This window comes from Rhipicephalus sanguineus, chromosome 2, assembly GCF_013339695.2.
Source record: "Rhipicephalus sanguineus isolate Rsan-2018 chromosome 2, BIME_Rsan_1.4, whole genome shotgun sequence".
NCBI lineage: Eukaryota > Metazoa > Arthropoda > Arachnida > Ixodida > Ixodidae > Rhipicephalus > Rhipicephalus sanguineus.
Genome location: NC_051177.1, coordinates 233,285,404 through 233,308,955, shown reverse-complemented (window position 1 = coordinate 233,308,955; position 23,552 = coordinate 233,285,404). Strand labels below are relative to the sequence as shown.

General features: G+C 47.4%; 1 protein-coding gene across 1 annotated transcript in view; it reads right to left on the bottom strand.

The window, feature by feature from the left end:
* Positions 1 to 7,474: 7,474 nt before the first annotated feature.
* The window catches only part of LOC119382293 (protein O-mannosyl-transferase TMTC3-like), a 368,314-nt gene continuing 352,236 nt past the window's right edge, over positions 7,475 to 23,552 (bottom strand). Inside the window, exon 7 of the mRNA XM_037649996.2 lies at positions 7,475 to 7,684. Coding sequence (XP_037505924.1) covers positions 7,475 to 7,684 — 210 coding nt within the window. The remainder of the gene's footprint in view (positions 7,685 to 23,552) is intronic.

Sequence of the window (23,552 nt, the reverse complement as noted above, 5' to 3'; positions counted from 1 at the left end):
GATTTCTGCACATAAACGCCTTCCTTCCAACCTACCAGCGTCGACTTTAAATACATGGAAAGGATTTCTAGAAATGCCCCGTTAGAAACACCACATTTATCGGTGAAAACCGTCTGGTCGCCTTGTTCGTTAATACATTCATTAACACATTTTAACAAGTCCTTATGCGGCAAAGAATAATATAGGTCTTCAATATCCATACTAAAAGCTTTACAACAGCCGGGGTTCTCCTCTGAGAGGAACTGAACTAGCGCCTGAGAATTACGCATACGAAAAGGGTCTGAAAAACTCAAAGAGGTTAAGCAGTTCTGCAAATAACTAGGTACAGCGACTTGCCAGGTGCCTTGCTCTGAAACGATTGCTCGAAACGGAATCTCGTTCTTATGTGTTTTGGCTGAAAAAAACAATTCTAAAGTAAGTGATTTAGCCTTCTTGACATTACAAGCTATTCTCTCAAGATTATGTCTTAACAAAAGGTCGACAGCACGTTGCCTAACTACCGATGGCTTAAGTTTTACCGTCCTAAAATTCTTTTCTATAGCTGTTAATGCTTTTTTTGAGAACAAACTGTCCGGCATAATTACAAAATACCCTTCCTTATCTGAAATTACTGGCCTGAGTTTCTTCTCGACACAGTAATTAACCAAAGGCCGGATAGGATCAGAACACTTGAGATGCATATTAGAACCCTTGATGCTAGCAACGCAGTCTGAAATGCAGTGGGAACGCTCTTCTTCAGAAACAGGTCTAGTGATTGTACGCGGCAAACTTAAAACGTCTATTGGTTTCAGGTTCGGCTTAAAACAGTATTTAGGACCTAAGGCTAGGGTTTTGCAGTGACTATCATCTAAGGCAGCTCCTCCAAGGACTAGCAAGTTATTTTGCGGTGAAACAGTAGAAATAATATTCCTCTTACATGGTTGAAGTTCTCGAAGTTTTACCCTCCATATGAATTCCGCATGCTGGATAGCTACCCTCATCCAGTCGGCGTATATCTGCTTCTGGCGGCGGTCGTCACGTGAAGTCGAGCAACGGACCTTGAGGCATTCCTGGTAAAAACTCACTTGACGCCATGATTCCGCGGTCAATATGGCACCTATAATTGACTTATACAGAATTTGGTTCATGTAGTGAGATGTGCAAGAGATCTTTTCTCTAAATTTCAGTGAAATGAAATGAGTGGTATGATGGTGTCTGTACAATGATTGCATAATTGTTGCTAGGAATGGCTCAGAAAGTAAATTTGCGAGAAGCGCTTTTGGTGAAGATATCATAGGGCCCGTCCTGTTCCTGAAGCTTTTAACACCAAAAAAGCTTTCTAAAGGCTCTGAAAAGCAAAAAATGAAGTAGCATGAAGGTTCATAAACCACCAGGCTTATATACCTACACAACAAAATTCATTAAAATTATCATGAATATGCTGGTGCATCCAGTGCATGTTTACACTTCATATTTTACAGCATTTTTTGAAGTAATAAACCACACCTGACACTTCATGATGCGACAGATATCGGTCATAAGATAGCAGCTGAGCACTGTGTAGAAGGCTTTCGCACGTTCTTGGTGGTCTAAATATCCGCTAATGCAACAAACCACACCTCACACTTCATCGTGCAACAGATATCGGTCGTAACATTTATTGCAGGGCTACTGCAGGAGTGGTGCACATAAATACAAAAGGAAAGAATGTAGACAGTAATATTGCGATAAGTGCTTAAAAAAAAGCAGATATCGCCACCTGTTGAGTGCAACTGGGTAAAAAATGAGAGAAATAGAACACGAATACCATACAAGTGCATCCAAGAATCAGATTCATTTCACGAACCGAACCAGGTAGATCATTCCAGGGTTCGTAAGTCTCAGAAAAAAAATGTATTTGAACACGTTAGTGTGCACAAAAAACGCCAGGCCTGCGCTAAAACCGCAGCACAGTCACAGCGAAAGCTGGAAGAGCGGCGTTTCTAGAGCCCGTTGTAAGCTCTCTTGGGGCTACTATTACAGGTACACTAGCAAGGTACCCACTACGCCATAAATCACAATTTTTGTGAAGTTGCGAAGCACGTACTAAGCCATTATTCGTCATTCTGCGGAGAAGTGAGGCACCAGCTACACGTCTGTAAGGCATTATGTGCACTTTGTTGATGCGACGACTGATGACGATGAAGAATTATGGCTCAGCCCTTTGTAATGGGTGGGAAGCTTTAAACGGCCCACCAACTACGCAATTTGCATTAGGTGACGCCTGGTCGCTATTTCCATCTCCTGCCATGCTGTATAACATACGTTGACGTGGGAGAGAGAGAGAGTGGGGGGGGGGGGGGGGGGGGGTGGCGAAGAACTTTACTGAAACCCTGAGGAAATGGATCACGCGCTTATGGGCTTCCTTGGCAACCAATACAAGTGCAATTGCAAGAAACCCACTACGCTATAAATCATTGTAATTTTTGAGAAGTTGGGAAGCAGGCACTATGCCATTTTTCGTCATTCTACAGAGAGCCGTGGTACGTGATAAACGCATGCAAGGCATTATGCGCACTTTGTTGATGCTGTGCCTGATGACGAAGAATTATGGCGAAGCCCTTTGTAATGGGTTGGAAGCATTCAACAACCTACTCATTGTGCAATTCGCATTGTGTGACGCCTGGTTGCAGAATTCACGTTGTGCGACGCTTGGTGCTTATTTTACTCTTCTACCCTGCTACATTACATATGTTAACGTCGTTCCTTCCTGACATGAAGCCTGTATGGGACCTTTTTGCAAAGCAGTTTCAAGCACCGGCATGGCTCTGAGGTTGAATACTGGGCTCCCACGCAGAGGGCCCAGGTTCGAACCTCGTTCCATCCTGGAATTTTTTTATTTCGTTCTTTTTCTTATTTCGAGTGATAGTGGTTACGGACACCAGCGGCGGACAAGTACGGCGCCAAAAACGGTCGCTGAAATGATCTCATAACAGCTTTCGCTGTAAAAATGGGTTATGTTAAGATTGTGATTGCAGCTGTGCACTGTGTAGAAGGCTTTTTGACGTTGTCTGTAGTCTAAATATCCTCTAACGCAACAAACCACACCTGGCACTTCATGATGCAACAAATATCGCTCAGAAGATCAGAACCGTGCACTCAGTACAAGGCTTTCGCACATTCTTGGTAGTCTAAATATCTTCTAACGCAGCAAACCACACGTGACACTTCATGATGCAGCAGATATCGGTCATAAGATCGAAACCTCAAATAGTTCTCGAAGCGTCACGTGCTACTGTGAGCGACGTCAAGGCACCGATGTTGTCATGAGTAAAAGGGGCATGACGCACGCACCGAACGATGGAATGTTTCGACGGTGTGTGAGGAGCGGATAATTCCTTGACGGTATGCACCGCTGTCACGTCCACGCACGTGACTGGTCGGAGGAGAGCTTGCGGCACGTGACCCGAGCCGTGGTGAAGAACCCTGGAAGAAAGAACGGGCATTGTCTGTGGGGCACCGTTCGAAGCAGCACGAAGAAGTCAGCGTCTCATGGGTGAAGAGAGCGGTGGGTGCCGGGTCCGCAGGTGCAGCACCACGAGTCTATGTCGACCTCGGCGATGACTGACAAAGGCTACCACGGACATGCCGCATCCTCATCACAGCGGGTCCCACAGCAGTTGCAATGCTCCACCTACACTGGCTGAACGGCTTGGACCCACAGGACAGTCGCTGCGTCATCACGTAAGCCGCAGACTCACGTGGAACAAGGGGTTAGGCAGCTATACTCGCGGACAACTTTTCTTGGCAATGGAGGAAAGGCTACGGGGGCGGAGCTACTGCACATGTACTGCTCCGCGAAGTAGTCCGGTTCGGCGCGCGTTTCGAATTTAGTTTTGACTTGTGAACCTTCCGTATCTCTTGCGACAGCCATTTGATTATTCGAGCGGTCGTCACAGGCTTAGACAGCCATTTGTCAGTGAAATTCGTCACAAGCTCCCTCGGCGAGTCGTCGGAAAAGCTGGAGGGTGACTAGCTCTCCCCTGAAGACACAGACGCCATTTTGTCTGTGATCAGGACGCCTTGAGGGGCTAGTTGGTTCATACTATGCAGGAAAAATTTGCGCTAAACTAGAAAGGACAACACAAAGAAGGAACATGTCAGAGTGCGCTGGATCTGTTGACGTGTTCCTTCTTTGTGTTGTCCTTTCTAGTTTAGCGCAAATTTTTCCTGCATAGTTTTTTCTGTGGGGTGCACGTAAAAGGTGCGACGTTTTCACAGGTGCAAAAACGCGAAATGACACTGCATAAAGCAAAACAAAAAAACAAATATAAACATCTACTTGGTGCGCGCTGACCCTCTTTTCAAACAGCGCTCCGTAGAAAATAAAGTAATATTGTTTGATTTTTTTTCATTCTCACGCAGAAAACATGGACGCAATTGTGGGACTATAATCTTCAGCGGTAGCACACGCGTGGTTCGGCTCTCTAGCCTTCCCTTCATTGCCAAGAAAAGTTGTCCGCGAGTATAGACGGGTTAGGCAGCTAAGCCTAACCCGTCCACTTCCACGGATGGACACGACGTCGGCTGGGAAACCGGCAACAAGTGGTTCGTCGAGTTGCCGCGGAGCAACAGCGACTGCGGGAGAGCATCATCGAGAGCATCGACGGCGAGCGTGACGCCGCGCCGACCGTACGGCAAGTAAGGACACTCCTGTGTATGGACGCGGCCAAGAGGCCGGTGTGGCCAGACTATTACTGAGGCTAGAGACTGTGCTTCGCTAAAAAAATTCTCGTGATGAACTTTATTTATATGTATTTTAGGGTGTGTGAATTTTGTGTGAAGTTTTGCCGCGTGCTTTAAGATAAAGTGTGTTTGCCGTGCCACCTTCGACTCCAATCTCCCTCTGTTTCCATTCCTCGCAAGCACTCCCGAGATAACGTGACAGATGTCTGTGTAGAGGAGCAACATCAGAGCACTAACAACTATGTAGGACCATTCTTTGTTGCACGTCATCCCCTCAATGTTGGGGCATCCGCCTGCAAGAAGAAGGCCAAGCGATCTTCACTTTGAAATTTGGCCTTTTTCCGTGGCGGGTGGTGTTGCAAATCTTGGCAGACGTGATCATTGAGCACCCAGTGTAAGCATTGCGATTGTCAGCTCGAAATGGTCAGACCTGGTGAGGGGCCCTTTAATATGCAGCTGTTATACATCAATAAAAAAGTCAGTTTCACCGCAAAGGCGAAGCAATGAATGCGATAGCAACAAATTGTAATGTTATGGGGAGCTTTCCCAAGCGGCGGAGGTGCTGTGCATTGTGGGTTGTCTGCCATTTTGAAGTCATAGTGGTCATAGTCAACCAAGCCAGGAAGCGCGCGTGCGGCAGCTCCGAGTAAACAAACAGACGTGCCGGCGCGATCGCGCATGTTGTTATTGTGAGGAGTACCGAGCAATAACTACGAAGTCAGCGAGCAGAATGTACGCCTCGACGCTCTCCCCTAAACACCGCGAGTGATACAACGAGAAAATCCAACTATCCGGAGTGGCCCCGTTCACGCTGCAGGCAGCCGACTGTGAATTTGTGACCACTCGTCAATGCCTGGGAAATTCGTGAATTTGTGGTCTTGCGGACGTGTTTTGTTACGCGGCAGCAATTCAAAGGATGGAAGGCCGTTGGCGGACACAACTTCGTGACAAGCGGCTGGGCAAGCGAGCCACGAATGAAGCAAGTTGCTGCCGTTAGCGGGATCATCAGGACACAGATAAGCTTGTAAGGACATTTTAGATATTTATCTTTTGCATTCTTTTTAAGGTGACAAGCCTCAAGTCGAAGTGTGGTTCCTGGGGAAGGGTGACGGAGAAATTCTTGCCGTGCACGGCCTGAAACGGCGAGGCGCGTTCACATATCGCAGCGCTCCTCTTTTACATGGAGTACGGCCTGCGAGCGCGTGAAGAGCGCTCGTGCACAGACGACTCCAAGAGCTGGTTCCCTCTTGCCATGAAAGAACTTGAGGTGCGGCCCGTTGCCGAAATGGGCTTGTCGTCATCGGCGATGAAGAAGTGGCGCATCGACACTGCAACAAGCGCAACTTGTGCACCGCAGCTTTGACCGCGGCCAGTTTCTCGGCGTACTGATTGCAGCTGGGTATCGACCTGCAGTAGCGAGCACTTATGTGTCGTCGGTGAGAAGCAGCAAAGGTGCCGATTAGCATCAGCTATTCGAGAAAAGTGCAATAAGTTTAAGTTTTCACGAACTCTTGGCAAAATATGCCAAGCTGTACAGCACGCTGCACAAGAGCGCTGCAATGCGCGAGCACGCCTCGCCGTTTCCGGCCATGCACGAGCAGTGCGCAGCAAGGATTTTCTCCGTCACCCTTCCCCGGGAACCACACTTCGACTTGATGCTTGTCACCTTAAAAAGAATGCAAAAGATAAACATCTAAAACGTCCTTACAAGCTTACCTGTGAAATGACGATCCCGCTATCGGCAGCACCTTGCTTCATTCGCGGCTCGCTTACCGGCCGCTTGTCACGAAGTTGTGTCCGCCAACGGCCTTCCTTCCTTTGAGCTGCTGTCGCGTTACAAAACATGTCCGCAAGACCACAAATTCGCGAATGTCGGAGGCATCGACGAGCGGTCACAAATTCACATCCACTATGCAGTCGCCTGCCTGCAGCGTGAACGGGTCCACCCCGGATAGTTGGATTTTCTCGTTGTATCACTCGTGATGTTTCGTGGAGAGCGTCGATGCGTACATTCTGCTCTTCGCTGACTTCGCAGTTATTGCTCCGTACTCCTCACAAGAACAACAAGCGAAATTGCGCCGGCACGTCTCTTTGTTCACTCGGTGATGCCGCGCGCCCATGCTTCCCGGCTCGGTTGTCTATGACTTCAAAATGGCGAACTACCCACAATGCACAGCGCCTCCGCCGCTTGTGAAAGCTCCCTATACGAAGTGATGCTAGCAGCTAACTCTTTAGGATCCGATCTCGAGTAACTTTACTAAACGCTAGTGTTAGAGAATATGGCCGCTCCAAAGAGAGATGCTCTTTCCACGCAGTCTCTTCGCGGTCTAAGATAGTGCGCGCACCAGCGATTGCGCCCTTAGAATCAAAGTTCAAAGTTGCTGCTGGAGCGAAACCCCCCTCCCTCGCGTCTTTTCATTCTCGTTCAAGACGGGCGGGTGGATGTTATAGCATGCTCCCTCTGAGCGACGGAGTTAGACCGGCTCGTTTGAGCTCTGCTTCAGCTGTGTTCGTCGGCCCCGCTCATGCGCTTCTACCCGTGGTACAACATACGATGCGCGGAGGGATGTTATCAATGTGGGCTTTATACGGGCCACGACGGTAAACACCCGTCGAGAGTGTCCATATAATTGCTACCGCATTAAAATTTTTATCCACTCTGCAACAAATGCGCTGAAGTCGGGAGTACTGTAAAAAAAAATCAAACGATGAACCACAGCTTGCACATGTCTGGAATGTGCGATGCCATAAAAAATGTGAGATGGGATGCTCACTTGGTGAAAACAGGCAGCTGAGCACCCATGATGTGCAGTCGGATGGCCATCAGCAGGAATGCACTGAGGGAGAGTGTGCCAATGCGCAGCAAGCAGTGCCAGCCGTAATACACCACAGCTGATGAAGAAGCCAACTTGGTCGGGGAAGCGCACACTGTGCTCCAGGACAGAGAACGAAGGACTTGAATCACACGATTAGGACGAATCTGCGCGACAGAAAAGGAAAAAGGTTGTCAAGAATGAAATAACATGTCGAGGCACTTTGGCGAGAATGTTGGCATTATTGTAGCCCTGCAATATTTTTCGAAAGCCTTCTCAAGAGAGCACAGGAGCATGTGTCCTACTGAAGACTGTGTTTGAATGAAAAGAGACTTAAAGACTCATGAGGAAAACGTAACCTGTTAGGCATCAAAGTTGAACAACCGAAAAGATGACGATAAAGAAAGTAAAGAAAGCGCTTCAAACCATGCCGTGAAAGCTGTCGAAACAGCGTAGTGCTCTCGTTTCAACTCCCCTTGTAGCTCACAACGAGCGGCTTCTTCTTGGGGCATACGGGACCAATCTTCAGAGAGGGCGCAGCGCACACAAACCCCCGCCCTTAAAGTGTTCACCAGTACGAGCTCCCATAAAGAATACATGCGTATTTTGAGAAGCCCTAGCGTGCCCAAATTTGATCAGATTTATACGGGGTTTTCGGCACTGCATTCATTTTTAGTATATCGAGGAAATGTTTCGGACGGATATTTTCCTCGGGCTTTCATTTTTTTATAAACCATAGGCAAATATGCATAAGAAATGTACATTTTCACGTCTCGCTCTTTCTTGTTGTCTCCTGAAGAAAATAGCTTATTTATCTAAATTTCTTCCGCAACATTTCCTCCCTTTTTATTTCCTTATTGTTATAGTATAATTGTCATGCATGTGAAGCCTCTGGTTTCCATTTTACAGTCTTTGAAAGTGCTGTGTGTACTCTCAGTCTGGACTTAAAATTCACGCCAAACTTAAGAGGCGCGACGTGGCTCCGACTGGTGTCGCCTATATTCCGCGATCCTACACTCCACCACCAGCCTCTCATATGACTGCATTCGTGCACTGCGGGGACTTGCAGAGTGAGCTTGAACAGGCTTCGGTATTTTTTTTAGGGGCGAAGCTCCTTTAGCGGCACCCGTTCGTCCCGTAGTAGTGTGTAACTAGTCTTAAAAACGGAGGGGGCGTGCACACATGAAGGCTCCCTAAAGACAATGCGCTGCGACAGTACGTGATATGTATCGCCCTCTCCTCTCCTACGCTTCCACCTGTTTCTCCTCTCTGTGCTGCCTCTTTTCCTCCCGAGCGTGTTCCCCGCGACAATGAAGTGGAATGGGAGGCTAATACAGGTGTATGACCCAAACACAAAGCAGCGTTTCTTCGGCGGCAAGGATGGTGAGCGGCCCCGTGCTATCACCGAGTATTTGGCAAGCCAGCATTCCTCAACCATTCAGAGACGCCAATCGCGCTCACCGTCTCCCCGGCGCTCCATGTCACCTGGCCAACACTCGACCTTTGCCGACGTCGTTGCGGGATGATCGCCTAGGTCCCCAAGGCCACGCCGGGGAAACTAGGAACAGCGACCTCCGGGGGTGAGGCCGCTGTCGATCGACCGTTGAAAGACCCTCCTCCGAACAGCCTGCTGACATCCGGCGACTCCCTTTCGCAGACGTATACCATCGACGACAGACGATCTATCTGCTGACATCTCCATTCTTGTCGACAACCACCCAGTAACTGCTCTGGGAGACACGGGCGCCGATTACTCTATTATCAGCGCTGACCTTGTTGCTCAGCTGAGAAAGGTAACGACACCGTGGGGACATGGACCCAACCTCCGGACAGCAGGAGGTCACCTATTGACACCAATTTGGAGATGCACCGCGCGGCTCCAAATCCGTGAGTCGACGTACATTGCTTCTTTCGTCGTGTTGCGCGAATGCTCCCGAAAAGTTATTCTCGGAATGGACTCCTGTCCGCTTCGACGGCAGGCCTCACGAGCAGGTGATGTTATCGCATGCACCTTTCGAGCGACGGAAACGGGACGGCTCGTTTGATCTATGCTTTGACCGCCTCCGCTAGCGCGCTTTTAGCCGCGGTAGAACATACGATGCGCGGGGGGATTTTATAGATTTGGACTTCATACCGGAAGGACATGACGGCGACGGCAACGGCGATGGCAAAAACCCGTCGAGACTGTCCATATAATTGCTATCGCAATAAAATAATGTCCCTACCTTTAGTTTTATTCCGGTGACTTAGTGGCAGCAGTATCAGCTTGAGAAGCTCGAGCTCAGCCAACATTTATTGCTTCGCACGGTGGTGGTGTGATTGCACTATCTTGTATCTTAAGATACACGATTCATTCTTCAATGTATCCGAAATACAGGTACAGATACTTGTTTTGCGAGACGTATCGCGATACAGATACAAGATACCGAAGAAGTAGCTAAAATAGTATCGAAGACACATGTATCTTCGACACTGCCCAGCACTGGTGGAGGACAATGTACTTATTCTTTGCTTGTGTCCGTGTTTCTTTGCGCCACCTGCCTTAACGTGCATGATATGGAGTCTCTAGTATTTCAGTGACTTACAAGCGGGAAGTGCCAATTTACTTTTTAGTGAAACTTTTAGTGAAAAGAGTGCTAAGCCGGGCTAGTTGGTAAGCGTTCATAGTTAATTTACAGCGCGAAAAACGAGAGACAAAAGAAGAAATACTACACAGGACAAGCGCTGACTGCCAACTACAACATTTATAGCGCATAACCCATGCGCAAAAACTTATTACAAAAACCAAACAAACAGAAACTGTAGTAACTATCATCGTGATAGTTACTACAGTTTCTGTTTGTTTGGTTTTTGTAATAAGTTTTTACCTTTCGCTCCCTCATGTTCACGTGGTACGCAGCGATGTTATTTAGGCATGGGTTATGCGCAATAAATGTTGTAGTTGGCAGTCAGCGCTTGTCCTGTGTAGTATGTCTTCTTTTGTCTCTCGTTTTTCGCGCTGTAAATTAACAAAACTGAAAATTGGGCTAGATGGTGGGGATTCATTGTGGGCGAAACGCAAAAAACAGACGGAAAAGAGGAGAACGTATCTTTGCCACACAAAAGTAAGTAAATAATTTTGCGAGTTCCAAACATGAAAAGAGATCGGGCGGATATTTCATGACAACATGATGTGCAACAAATCTTTACAGGTCACAAAACATGCCCGAAAACACCCTTTGCTGCGAAACAACATGCACTTGTCCGAAGGTGCATGCCACTTGAATGAAGGAATGATCATTCGCACTTTTTTATGATGATCCCGTAGTGATTGCATTTGTTCTTCAACTAAGCTGCGCTGCCCTCCAAAGTATTATGCAGTAACCTGTGAGAAAAGGGGACTGCGACTGCTAGATGAAACACACAGAAAGCGACGGTACTAGCAACAGTGCCTGTTCGGCAGCATGATGTCTCGAACCGGAAGTTGATGCAGACGGGTGCTGTAGCCCACAATCCTTTGCGAGAACCACGATTTTGCTATCCACCTATTCCATTATCAAGAAAACTGCGCGAAAAACGTGGACGAGGGAAGACAAGAACAGCACAAGCGCATTGCTGTTCTTGTCTCCCTTTCACCACGTTTTTTGCGCAGTTTTCTTGATACTAGAAGCACCGCTTCGTCCGCAACCTAAAGACCCTGAAAAAATTTTCAGGAACTTCGCCACGACCTAAAGACCCTTGATCTTGGTAAAGTACCGCTACTCCCTGTATTCACCGCTGCCACATGACCTCCTTGCCCTTTTGTGTCCTCGCCATTCTCTGCAGCTTTCTATGCATGACAATTGGTTTCCTTGGAGGTTGCCCTTGTAAACGCGCGGATCTTGCTTTTTGCTTGTGTTTTTCTTTTCATTCGCACCATTTCGCGACTAGGCTATGCGTAGTCAACGTTGCGCGTGCTTTGTTTTCTGCGCCCTGTGTTGGCGCTATGCCATGCTCTGGCACCTATAACTGCAGCAACAAGCATGCAAAAGTGGCAAACCCCTTCATAAACATTCATTGCCGCGTTCTGGATGTTGTTATCCCGATTTTTCAAAACGTTCTAAGCCGCCGCCGCACGCATCTGGCCCGAAATCACGCACCTACATTAAACTCTGCGGCGAGTCTATGGGAGCCGAGGCGACAAATAGTGCCATGCGCAGCGTGCGAAGGCGATCGAGGAGGAAACGCACGTGCATAGAAGAGTGTCGCTGCTTTCCTAGATCAAGGGACTTTACTGCAACCGAAGCAGTTACGCCATCTGTGGGTGAATCTGTGGCACGAGGGTCCAGCCTTCCCTGAGCAGCTCTGCTGGTCTCCTTTCGCATTTCAGTCTGCCCCCAGTTGCGTCCATTCACTGTACAGCTGCTATAGAAACGTGCCACAAGTCTCGGCCCACGGTGGCCATAGTGCAGTGCGCCTAGTGTCCATTGCTCTCGATGTATAACCTCTAGGAAGAGAAAGTGTTTAGTATCTGCTGCAGCAGAAGAAAGGTATTTGACATTTTTAGGGCACAATAGCGTGGCTCAGCTAGCCCCATGCCAATGTAATGCGAAACTTGGCAACCAACTGGAATGCACAGTCACTGGATAGGCGCAAACAACACTTCCAATGCCAAAAATTAGCCAATGAAAATGCGAAAAGTGCCGCTCTCTGTCATTGCTGTTGAAGCACAAGGTGGTTTCTACATTCAAGTAAAATCAGAAATGAACTGCTTGTGCCATTTCTTATCATTAGGTGCGGACTGCAACTCAGGAACAGAAACTGTTCGCACTTGGACATCACGCAAAAGGTTACTGCGAAAATAACTACAATTTATGCTTCAAACCCCGCAACTGTGATTTTGAGCACATTTACTCATGTTCTACTCATCTTTATTGTCGCCACACGGCTGTAACTTCAAGTCCTATTAAGAAAAGTCAGGAAAGACCCTTAAAAGTGTCACTTTTGTAACAGTGCAAGAAGCATGGCTTCAGAACGGCGCAGCAAGGAAGACGAGAAGACCAATGATCACACGAAGACGGCGCTTGTGTTCGTGTGACCTTTTGTCTTTTCGTCTTCCTTGTTGCGCCGTTCTGAAGCCATGCATCTGTACCAACTCGCCCAATTGTCAGTGCTACTCAGCGCAAGAAGGTTCGTCATGCTGCACGAAATGATCGCTAAAGTCAACAAGTTATGCTGGAATTCCAGCATTTCTGATTTTGAAATGTTCAGGTTGTATTGATTTACAATTTCGACGAAAGGCTTTTGCATTTAGTCATTTATAGAGAAACATCGCTGATCCTTCTGTCATAGGAATCGGTATAACACAAAAGTGAAACGTGTCGTCACAGAACTAATTGACTGTTTATAGTGTATTAGTATATGAGAGCTTGCACAATGTATACTGTTTGGCAGCTATAGGACCGCTTGATGTGGACGAACTCACATTGACGCCTAGTGGCACATATCCGTACTGACGACTAACGCCCATGATCATGACTTAACCCTTGCGGTAGCTGAAGTTCTTAACATATACCTGGGCACTGCCTATGGTGAATCCCGCACAAATATGGCATCAACAAGCACATAATAAACACTAATACTCGATATGTGCTCCTTCAAAGCGTCGAGAAACGCGAAGAGAAACTATACGTGCGTCGTGCCTGGTGCGACAGCCAGGCGAGCGTCGGAGAGCTATTTCTCGATATGGACGGATGCTATGAGCGAGGCTTGCGCTGAAGCCACCACTTCGCGGTGTGTTAAAGCGTTGACAAAATTGCACTTCTATTGGAAACGCGACAAATGGGACGGGCGTAGCAATGGCGCTTTTTTTTTTTTTCGAGCCTGGTGGCACACATGTCACCGCACCATTAGAAATGGGACGCTCATAGCATCCATCCATGCAAGAGCACAGCGAGAGGAAAGTGTGAAAGATAAAAGGCGTGTTCATGTAGCCTCCGCTCTGTGTTTGGCGGTAGCTCAGTGCGCTAAGCGCCAGCCAGCCATCGTCGCGGACCGAGAGGTCACGAGTTCGACTTCTGTCAACGAAAGTATTTCTTATGATTTGTTTTCTTTGCCATTTGATGACATTCATTGTGCTGACGTATTTTCGTGACGGAAATACGTCATGAAAGTCTTGGTGGACCCCGGCATAAAACACTTTAGAGTTTAAACACCACAGTCGTTTTCACACATGCGTGGCTACCTCTGGCTTCTTCTGCTGCCTTTGGCTAAGTGTGGCTATTTTTCGCTGATTTTTCTAAATTTTTGGCTGTATTGTGTCTTTTCGACCTGTCAACCCTGCCCACTGCTGCCACAATATCGCCTGTGTTCCCCAGCACCAGATTAATTGATCTTACAGGGCCCTTTATTGAAGCCAGGAGAGTACTTAAATGCACAAGACACAAAACTTTCGCAATGTTTCAGAAAAAAAAAAAAGTTAACAATGACCAGTTCACTTAGTTAACTACAAAAGAAGCCACTGAAACGTCGAAAATCGGAAAACAGCAGAGCGGCAGAAAACAGAGACAGAGCGCAGAGACGTGGCCACGTCTCTGCGCTCTGTCTCTGTTTTCTGCCGCTCTGCTGTTTTCCGATTTTCGACGTTTCGTGGCTTCTTTTGTAGTTAACTAAGTATGTACCAACTTGCCCAACAAGCAACTCTCCTGGACCAGTTCACTATTTCAGCGCACGGTAGGAACAAGACGGAGGACAGAATAACACACGGACACCGCCTTGTTCCTCCATCTTGTTCCTACGCCTTGTTCCTCCATCCTGTTCCTACAGTGCGCTAAAATTGCGAAATTAATTACCAACACGATTACGTCTACGCTCTGTCAAGATGACCGGTTGTTTCAAACAGAGCTCATCCACTGGCAAACAATTATTGAATTAAGTAATCGCGCTTCTTGCTCCTTCTTAACGAGCTTCTCAGGCAAAAGCTGCACACCAGCTGAAGATGCGCTGAGACCGTGTTTTCACTTGCACATAATTTAGAACTAGTAAATAACAGTCTGCACTTCTACAATACAGTGCACTCTTGTAGCAAAGAATTTATTTTGGACAATGATAATATGGATATTCATGGATATGCACAGCAGTACAGATTAACCTTGTTAGAAACAAATGCATAACGCTGAGAATGAGGTTCCCCACTCAGATGAAGGAAAAAGATTGTCCATGAACTAACTCGTATATATATACACGCAATCAGAAATAAAGTTCAAACAAGTAACAGAAGCAAAGGCCATATAACTGTTAACACGCGATGCATAAAAAAATGTGATGCTGCTTTACAAGGCTCGCATCAAGCAAAATACGCAATGCTGCATGCTAATCAAATCAAACCTAACAGCGAGAGAAAGACAAAACACACAAAACAATTCAGAGCGTTTCCATAAAGTGTATAAATGGAGGATGAGCAAAGCTGTTTGCTTTGTTCATTTATATATCAAATTGTGCCTCTTGATAGACATTTCCCTAGACCGACATCAGTTACTCCTTGATACTATATTGGCGACTGCCATGGGTCAAGTGACGTATGCACATGGAAAGACGGCAGTCTTTCCTCAACGGCATTTATTTTTGGGAGGTGGTTGGGGGTTTTACACACTACCGTTGCTGGAGGTGAACCAGGGCACAGCTCCCTTAAAGCGGTTCCCTGGTTCACCACCAGAGCACCGCTTTAAAGGGCCAGTAAACAACCCCGAGGTCCAAAACTCCCCATGCTTATGTTCCCCGCACTGTCATGCAGTGCGGGGAACATACGCATGACAACTGCGTTACTGTGTGGCCGAACCGCATCACCGCAGGGCCAAGAAACAAGGCGCAGTTTCGAAGCGGTGGGTGGGAACAGGAACTGATGCTAACTCGACTACTGTTTGTTGAGACGTGGCTTAGACCAATCGACGAGCTCAGTGCTACGTAAACTCGCCGATCGCCGAGTTTGCGTAACTGCGCGTACGACGAGGATTGGTCAGGCGTAGGAAACAAGCGCGGGAATTGTTGTTCGAAATGAAGGGTCTGCGCGGTGCGCAGCGCTGTAATATTCGGAAAACGTGATCGCCGCGGTCTACTGTACGAATTAGCGAGCTTGTTTGGGGGGTTTAAAAAAAAGTCGCAGCCTGTTTACGGGCCCTTTAAGGGAGCACCACCAGGTCACCACAAGGGCACAACCAAGGCAGAGCCTATAGGTCAGCTCGCGAGGAGAATACCTTACAAATGTCCCCCACTCACACGAACGAAGCGAAGGGACGGGGAGACCAGTGTTACCAGACTACCCCAGTGGCTTGTACCGACGGTTTCACCAGCTGCAGACTACGAGCTGCAGACTGTGGACACCCACTGCCGCTCTATGCAGGAGCAAGTGCAACAATGTGGCCAAACAAGAGCCTGCAATTCCGCTATATCCCCCACCGGCGGGGGATCGTTTGTCCTGTCGGGGAGAAGGTTCCCGTGTCCTCCGAGGAGGCGCGGGGGTCGCGCAACCTCACTAATCTGACGTCGCGGTCACGTGATCCGCGCACTTGCTCAGGGCAGCCACACACTGCTGGGTTGTCGCCGCTGCACATTCACGCATGCTGGAGATGGGGGAAACAGTGTCATAGCCATAACTGTTATTTTTTTGGGGGGGGGGGGGGGGGCCTGGCTTGTCAACACACACACACACACACACATATATATTATAAAGGCCTTTATTGACGGCACTAGTCGACGGAGCACAACGGCAACAGTCAAGGCGGGGTGCCGACTCTGAGCGCGAGGAGCGTGCTGTCCGAGAAGAGCGGAAGAGGACGAGCCACTAGTAAGCGCTCGAGAGGGCGACCCATTACAGGCTTCCAACGCTTCGCTACAATTACCCCGGGTACAAAAAGGGAGCCGCCTGGCGACCTAACTGCTTGTCACTATTAGCGGGTCATGGTAGGGTTTCAGGCGCTCTACGTTGACAATGTCGCGCCCACGACGGCGCATGTTCGAAGATGGTTCAAGGGGTTCGATCACGTAGTTGACCGGGGACGTGCGTTCGACGACACGGTAGGGGCCGTCATATTTCGGCAGTAATTTTGAAGAGAGGCCAGGTGCAGTGGTAGGGACCGACAGCCATACGAGCGCTCCAGGGAGGAACGTGGGCGCAAAAGTGGTGGTGTCACCGCGAATGCTCGTCTGCCGCTCTTGGTCATGCGTCGTAAATGTCCTGGCAAGCTCCCGACACTCCTCAGCAAGTCTGGCTGTGGCAGAAATAGGCGCACACTCAGACGGATCTGGCTTGTATGGAAGGATTGTGTCGATTGTGTGCGACGGGTGTCTGCCGTACAATAAGAAAAAGGGCGAGAAACCAGTAGTGCTCTGCGGGGCGGTATTATAGGCGTAGGTGACAAAAGGCAGAATGGCATACCGATTTGTGTGATCGGCGGCGACGTACATCGAGAGCATGTCGCCGAGCGTGCGGTTAAAGCGTTCGGTGAGCCCTTTCGTCTGCAGGTGGTAAGCAGTAGTTTTCCGGTGAACAATGTTGCACTCTTTGAGAATGGCTTCGACTACTTCCAACAAGAAGACACGACCTCGATCGCTGATGCGCAGCCTGGGGTAGACCGTGGCGCAGCATGAATCGGTGCAGCAGGAAGGAGGCAACATCGCGCGGTGTAGCCGCTGGGAGGGCGGCAGTTACGGCCAGGGCTGAGCAAAGAAACTTTGAAATTGTATCGCGATACGATACAAGATACTCAGGCAAGAAGTATTTGAGATACAGATATAAGATACTGCAACACTGATTGTATTCGATACGATACATTCCGATTGTACTTTAAGATACTTCGATACATTCTCAAATTTGTTAATATATATCTATATAACGCAGCATTAAATGCCTATGCACATAGATGTTCGCTTGAATATTTATTAAATGCGACCAATTGTGTTTCATTTGAATGAAAACTCTGTTAGTATCTCAAAAGTTTTGTGCTTCTTGTTCAATGTATATCTGTTTCATTCCGAAACAACTTATTGGCGCTGTTTTAGCTGCTTAATATGACAGCTCTTTATACATTTCGCTGATAGCGGTTCTTGCTTGTAGCTTTTGTAACTGATGGGAGCTAGTTGCTGCTCCGCTTGCTGACCAGCAAGCGAGTTGCCAAGTAACATATGAACTTCAATAAGAAGCCTCCGCACGATGGTTCAAATACCGCTGTGGAGTTCTACCTTGCCGGTAAACATATTACGGTTTTCGCAATAACGGATCACCGGACAGGTGTACTTCACCAAGAACATGTGCAGCCCAGACGAATTGTACAGTTGCGCAAAGCGCTGCAGGACACCACGACTGTTCACGTTATTGACACTTATAGATTTGATTACCTGGCTATTAGCAACAGTAAAAGGATTCAGGGAAGTCCAAACAACGAAAACAAATACAGTAGACTCTCGTTAAATGGAACCTGAAGGGACCAAGGAAATGTGTTCCGTTTAACAGGAGTTCCGTTTACTGAGAGACGAACAGGAGTGCAGAATCCAAATATGAAACCAATTATATTAGATGCAGTTGTTCCGTTTAAGCAGCAGTTCCGTTTAACAGATTTCCGTTTACTGAGAGTCTACTGTATATCCAAGTACAATAGAAAAGCGGTTCCGATGTGAAAAGCGGCCACATGTGTACATGCATGCACCCTGATGTGCATGCATGTACACATCCCTGATGTGCATGCATGTACACATGTGATTACACACGTCGCGCATTGTGCTACTCGAGCCTGGACCCATTTCTTGATAAATACATATGTCATTAAGTTTGGTACTGTGATTACGGGTATTACGTGCATGCTCGTTCCCCCCTTCCTGCAAGTACGAATGCGGTACCTTTTTTTTTCTTTTTTTTTACGCTTGAACATCGGTTGTTGGTTCATATGAGTACGTATGTGCATGTGTATGTATATCCGTATGTATCTATATGTGTGTGTGCATGTACGGATATGTATATGTATATGTTTATCATGTCTCTTGATTGAAAGAAATATGTCATGTGCCCACACATTGCGGCTAACAGCAGCTGTCCTCAATTTTGTTCACCGGCGAGTTGTATCCTTCTTTTTGAGGGAGGGCTATGGTCATTGCCGCGAGCACCTGCAAGATGCCCGCGGAGACCGGTCGCCTTCAAAAGCCGTACCGAACCCCCTTCTCTAAAAGGCGCATGGGTGGGCAAACACTAAACTGCTTTTGACGCGCTTTTTGAAGGTAGCAAGGAAACGCGTGCTGCACGTTTACATCCAGCGTCCGTGAGCGTATTCTCCTTTCGTCCCGTAGTTGATGGGTCTCCCCATTTAGCGCGGTAAGTGCGTTCGCATCTTTGTCATTTTTTTCACCTCCGCCTCTCGTTCCGAACCACACACGTAAGTTAGTTTCGCTGTTTGTTATTTATTTTGTGTATGTTCTGACCCCGCCTATACTCTACTCTTCACAGAGTGCAATGCTGTGTGTGTCATCTTGTATGCGTGTCGCTCTCTCCCTGGGGTTTGTTTGCTGTTGTTGTTGTTCTGGCCCCTCCCATGTCATGGCCCAACGAATCACGATGGTGTGTCTACATCTATGTATTGACAAAATCTGTACTTAAACCCGTACGCCATGTACGAATGCATTCTTGGATAAAGGCCGGTCCCCGGCCGAGAGCTCAGAATAAATGTTGCTATGACTAGTTTTCTTTCATATAATTAAACCAATAGCCAGGAATATTCTTTCGAAACCCGACATATATATATATATATATATATATATACCTATATATATCTGCGCGCGTGCGCGCGCGTGTGTGTGTGTGTGTGTGTGTGTGTGTGTGTGTAAGCGCTCGAATCGCAATTCGCTAACAGTACAAAAGCAAACAAAAGCTGGCATGTGAATGACCAGGTGACACTGGCAAGTCCCAAGAGCCAAGCAGTTGAGCAGTACTGCAGAGTGCTGGCAAGTCTTCTTGCGTCGGATGGCACTGCCGAGCAGTTTGTTCCCGGGAGTCGCCACCAATGCCGGCGGCATTCTCAGCATACGTTGGCAACAAGTGATCGTCCCGTGTCACAGACGTCCTTGTAAACGTCCGCTGGGGAGCCGCGCTTGTTGCTGCAAGTCGATGGTTTAAGATGACTGAACCACGATTCCAGGAGTTTTCTTTTGCCCCACCTTCGCTCACGAGCCAACGTGGTCACAGAGTTTAGGTCGAAGCTGTGTCCTTTACAGGAGTGCGCATGGGTGCATAGGTGGCAAAAACATCTATGTCATCTCGTTAATAATTATTTTGTTGAATAGAAGTAAACCTTTTACAATCATAAATTCACGTATCTTTTGGAACGTTTCTGCGTCTAATGAGATGTGGTATGCATCCTGCAAGTGCGATTTTCTAATGGAAACTGAGCATGTCTTCGTTACCAGCCCAGCGCGGCACACGGTCATTTCATCACTTTTTACATCCCTGACACAAGGGCACTCTAAAGTCCTTTATATGAGGACACATCTTCCGGAAAGGAGTTCATGTGTAGTGGCACACGACAAAGGAATATCTTCCTCCCGGCAATGTTCCTTTTCGGGAAAGTGAATCCCGCATCGACTTTTCGAACACGAAGGGTGCTCTCGCACAGAGCATGAACAAGTCAACATCAGCCCCCCCTGGCTACGCCACTGGGTGGAAATGTGTCCCGTGAACCACAGACGATCACACGTGCCGCAGAGGCAACCGAAGAAATTCCCGACAATCGCACCCATTGAAATCTTGCCAAGGCTCCCACGAAGCACTCATCTTGGTTGTAACCAACTCGTTGACGAGCATTTTCAGCTGCTCGATAGTAAGGACCCTGGCATGCCATGCGTATGCGCTTAGCCTCGTCAGCCGTGTCTTCGTCAGTCATTGAGCACTGGCAGCATCGACTGGACACACGTCCTCCCGTTTCTATTGCCGCTACATATGGGCACGCAGAGTGGTCATGCCATCTCTCGGAGGCTGCGCGAAAACCGCGCAGATGATGCGTTTTTGTCAACATCTTGGACACGTTTCTTTTTTTTCATATCCTAGCCATAGATAGCTTCGCTGTGAGAGAAGTACACAGGACGAGTGCAGAGAGTCAACTGAAAGACTGAAAGAACCGGAACCATACCTAAATCACATCCCTCACACCACGTGTAAAGCGGGGTCCGGTAATGAAAGAAAGGTAAACACTGGCAAAGCGGTAACTATCATTGCAAGCTGAAATAATTAAGCTTTTTGTCACGCAAGGCCATTGAGGGTTGAGCGGCGCATGCATCCGACAGAGCTTTGATATGTATAGCAGGGTTGTTACCGGACCCTGCTGTACATGTTGTGTGCGATCGACGTCATTCAGACATGCATGTTTTGCGCAATAAATCCTTCATTTGACAGCCACCGCTCGTCCCGCTTACTTCGTGTTTTGTCTTTTTTGCGGTGTTCATTAAGTATGCAACCGTACCAACTAGCCCAGTTTTCCACCCTACCATAAAATAAATTTTTCATTGGTCATTGGTAACATTACTAAAACTGACAAATTTTTAGAAATGCAGGACGCCCTATCAGAAAAACTACCATGGTGGATACTGGAAAAGATGGTGGATATAGTGGAAATAATGCTGGACATGCTGGAAATCATGGTGCTTAGAGTGGGAGGTACTGGGTGGCATGGTGTACGGGAGATGGGTAAAGTGGATGGGATGGTGAGCGATGTTGGGAAGTAGCAGTGAAACAGTGGGCAGTGTTGGGAGGCTGCGCCCACTGTTGCGAGAACGCAGGGAAGCAGCGAGAGAATGGTGAGTGAGTAAAATGATGGTGTACCATGCTGTACTATGCTGGCGAAGTTGTGCCCAACACAGTGTTAGAAAGCAGTGGGAAGTATGATGAGTACAATGTGAACGTTGTAGTTCACATTGTAGTTCATTGTAGTTCAAATGGACAGAATTTTGGGCAAGTTGTTAATGCGTAATAGAGCACTTTTAAGTTCAATAGAGAGGATCAAATCTGTGTTGTATGCTTCGTAATGCACTCTTTGTGAGCACATTTTCATTATTTCTTATTGATTGACAGGAAATAAATCAACATTTTTGTGCTGAGTGGTAGAGCACGTAGACGCTTCCCTTTCCAATGCTACATTTCTTAGTAGTCCACTTAGTGTATGTATGAGAGCAAATTCTCAACAGTGCTAAGTTATTAGTAAATTTTAATACAACTTTAACCGCTGAGAATGTTAATTCGAGCATGAAAAACAAACAGAATTAAGGATCACTGTTCTGATATGATGTAGGGAAATGTTGAAATATAAAAATAAATGACAAAGATAACTGCACTGCAACACTTACTCTACGTCGTAATCATTTGAACACCATTTCATAGCACTTGCTGTTATGAAAGTAAACATATAGGCCCTGCCCATACCAAACAACTGCCGAGCATAAATGGAACCACCACAGCTGTAGCAGGCTTTCTGAAGGACACTTCGTCGTCATCATCAGTGACAGCCTCCTTCACGCAACTGATTAAGGCCAGGGCCTATACGCACAAAAGTCGGGAGTTTCTATGGGCTCAAGAGTGGCTCCTGTACTCAGCAGTATTTTTCTAGGGAAAGTTGACCGAGCCTTAGAACATGGCATGGCGGGGCTTGCGCATCATGTGTTTAAATATGTGAATAATTATTTTGTGTTTGTGGATCGACGAAATTTCACACGATATTGAATGATGTCCTAAAGATATTCAAACAAAGGGACCCGGGTCTAACCTTCACCTCAAAAGTTCCAAGAAACGATGTTTTGCAATTCCATGATCTATCCATTCGATTCCAAATGGCACACGTTTGCTGGTCGTACCAACCCCCTTCTGCAAAATAACTTCTATGTTATAGGTCCGCTCAGTCAAAGATTTTTAAGAATGGGTTGGCCATGGCACGTTTTTCTTCAGCCGTTAAGTCATATGCGCATGCTATGCGTGAAAGCTTTATGCATCAGGTGGATAGATTAGAAGCTGCCGTTTTCCCGCGCTTGGCTCTTGGTTTTATTTCACAGCGATTATTTCATCGCTTGAGGCGGGAGAAAAAGAATGGTTAGGGTGCAGCGGCTTTGCTCCCAGAAAGGCGTGGCAAGACTGCCGTCATTCCCTATTTGCACTCTGTCTCCCACCGCCTGAAAAAGGTAGCCGGTTGTTACAACGTGAATGTCGTGTTTTGGGCCGGCAGGAAGCTGGCAAACGTGTGCTCCTCCATTGACAGAAGGGTGCAAGAAAGACAGGTGGCTTCTTTTGAACGAGAGTGTTCCGCAAAACACTTTACACGTTTCATTGACTGCACCTGCGGCGTTATGTACGCCATACCCTTGTCCTGTGGTAGCTCCTACACAGGACAGATGGGGAGGTGTCTCCACATCCGCTCGGGAGAGAATGCTGCTAGCTCTCTGAAGGGCACGCCATCGTTGCACCTTGCATCCATTGCCGACAGTGCAACTGCGCACCCAAGCTTAGAATAGAAAGACCGTCGTGGTGATTAGACACAACAGCCACCATACCAGAGAAATCTCGGAGGCATTTGAAATGGTACAAAGAAAAGGAGCTGCCCTTGTATTGCCCTGATTGATGAGGAAGTGGCTTTCCCGAAACCTACGCAGTTGTGATCATCTATGCATACTAATTTTGCTGTCGTTTTTCGGTTACTTTGGGGGAGTACGGTTTTGATGATAATCTCTTTCCTTCCCATATATCTTTGGTGTTTTTCTGATAAACATTCAATTGTTAGAGAGTGCCTGTGTCATCGTTTCTTTCAGGGGCGAAGCACCTTAAGGCCGAAGCTTCCGTTGTTGTTCATTGTCCGTGCTCACGGCACAGCACCGTGTAAAATTGAAACATCAGGTTTAACAATAGACTAATATCAATAATAGTTACGATGAAACGATATAAAACACCTACAAGCACAAACCCTTTATACTAGTGGGCGACTTCAACGTACACATTATGGACCTTAGGACCGAGCTTTGTCGTTGACTCTCGGTGTCGGCTGCCACGGTATATAGAAAACG